Here is a 2,021-nt window from a genome sequence, read left to right as displayed (position 1 = left end):
TCCTTGAAGCAAACACCATTCTGAACACTAGCCTTGTAAAAGAATTTATGACTAAGTACTTGAAAGCAATTGCAACAAAGACAAAAATTGATTAAGTGGGACATAATTAAACTAAAGAGCTTCTGCATAGCAAAAGAAACTATCAGGGCATGTTGGAGTTTGTAGTAAACTATAGCTCTTGGTGATTCTAGCTGAGCAGGGCTAGTAAAGGCAAAGGATAAAAATCTGTCTCTCTCACCATGGTTTCTCCAAAAAAGGTTTACGCTGATTTACCTATGAGTCCATCTTTGTGACTGTTAAACAAAGACCTACATGTCCCGGTTTCCTTAGTGAGTTGGTTTTTTGTTCAGCAGATATCTTACAGCAGCTTTTACATCCTTATTTCTCAAGCTATAGATTATAGGATTCAGCATGGGGGTCACTACCCCATAAAACAGAGAAATGAGCTTGTCTGATGCTTGCAATTTTTCTTCCCCAGTCAGGTCTTGAGACTTCGGTTTTGCATACAGAAATAAGATGGTACCATAAAATATGATCACCACAGTCAGGTGAGCTGAGCACGTAGAAAATGCCTTGCATCTTCCTGTGACTGAATTCATTTGCAAGATGGTGTACAGGATGAACATATAGGAGAAAAAAATGACCATCAGTGGAAGAACCAGGAAGGCCATATTTGATATCACCATGGTGATAATATTGAGGGATATATCAGCACAAGCTAGCTTGAGGACAGCTAATATTTCACATGTGAAATGATTGATAATATTATTCCCACAGAAAGGCAGCCTCATGGCAAGTAATGTTTGTACAACTGAATTGATTCCACCGGAGAGCCAGGACACAGAAGCCATCAGGATATATGCCACCTTGCTCAGGATGATAGGGTATCTCAGCGGGTTACAGATGACCATGTAACGATCAAATGCCATCATGCCAAGAAGTAAACATTCTGTTGACCCCATCGCAAACCCAAAGAACATCTGCACTGCACATCCAGAGAAAGAAATGTTTCTTTTCTTTGAGATTAAGCTCACCAATGTTGAGGGAACAGAGGAGGATGTATAGCAGATATCTAGGAAAGAGAGGTTTCCCAGGAAGAAGTACATGGGTGTGTGAAGACGAGAATCCAAGATGCTTGCTATGATTAGAACACCATTGCCAATTAGAATCACTAGGTACATAACTAGAATGAGAGCAAAGTAAATGATCTCAATCTTTGGGTATCCAGAAAGACCCAGAAGAAGAAATTCTGACACAAGTGTCTGGATAATCTCACCCATGTCATCTGCTTTCAGGAAATCAAAAGAAGATCTAACATAAAGTGTATTTACTGCCAAGAAACAAGCAGTACAAATTACCTGAACAATCATTCTTTTGGCACATATTAGAAGGAGTGCTTGCTTGAAGTTCTGACATCCAGTTATCTTCAGTAATGTGTGTGACTAGAATACAGTGAATCTGGGAATGATGGAAATACCTATAACTCATTGCCAATATGTGAAGATCTACCTACGATCAGACACACATGCAGACAGAACCTTTCCTGCCCTTGAGGACGTGTTCCTGAGTTGAGGACGCTCTCCCGAGCTGAGGTTTCTGAAACCCCTGGCCAATCAACAACTCTAAGCCTAACATCTTCATTTCATCAACCCCAGCAAACAGGCAGTAAAGAGGGCAAAAGACTACTCAACAAGACTGGAATTTTAATTCAGCAATTTACAAAGTGGTTAAAATTTCACAGCAATTTTTGTGCGTTTATATTTTGTATAGGTCTGATGCGAACACCTTATAGTTAGTTTAATTGTGTATTTTACAGACATTTAATAACAATACATTGAATCGCATACCCTGACATTTGACAACTATTTAAAGGCATAGTTAGTTGTTGATCTCATAGTATCTTGTATGACTGTTCCTATGACAAGACCATTGCACAGAACAGCTCCACATAAACATGATAGTCTTTGGAGAACGTTACATGGTCTCTTTACATATTTTACTCTGTAGTTTAAGAATCTGTC

At 39.1% G+C, this 2,021-nt stretch overlaps 1 protein-coding gene across 1 annotated transcript; it reads right to left on the bottom strand.

The window, feature by feature from the left end:
- Positions 1 to 307: 307 nt before the first annotated feature.
- Positions 308 to 1,407, bottom strand: LOC111535303 (olfactory receptor 13C3). The gene has a single exon (XM_023201675.2). It carries the CDS (start codon positions 1,368 to 1,370, stop codon positions 327 to 329), a length of 1,044 nt encoding a protein of 347 aa, XP_023057443.2. The 5' UTR covers positions 1,371 to 1,407; the 3' UTR covers positions 308 to 326.
- Between the last annotated feature and the right edge of the window lie 614 nt (positions 1,408 to 2,021).

The sequence above is a fragment of the Piliocolobus tephrosceles genome, chromosome 14 (genome assembly GCF_002776525.5).
Source record: "Piliocolobus tephrosceles isolate RC106 chromosome 14, ASM277652v3, whole genome shotgun sequence".
Classification (NCBI taxonomy): Eukaryota; Metazoa; Chordata; class Mammalia; order Primates; family Cercopithecidae; genus Piliocolobus; species Piliocolobus tephrosceles.
This window is presented reverse-complemented; position numbering and strand designations above follow the sequence as displayed.

What these genes read in the sequence shown, in the direction of transcription:
- LOC111535303 (XM_023201675.2), bottom strand. Translation starts at nt 1,370, where the DNA reads ATGATTGTTCAGGTAATTTGTACTGCTTGTTTCTTGGCAGTAAATACA.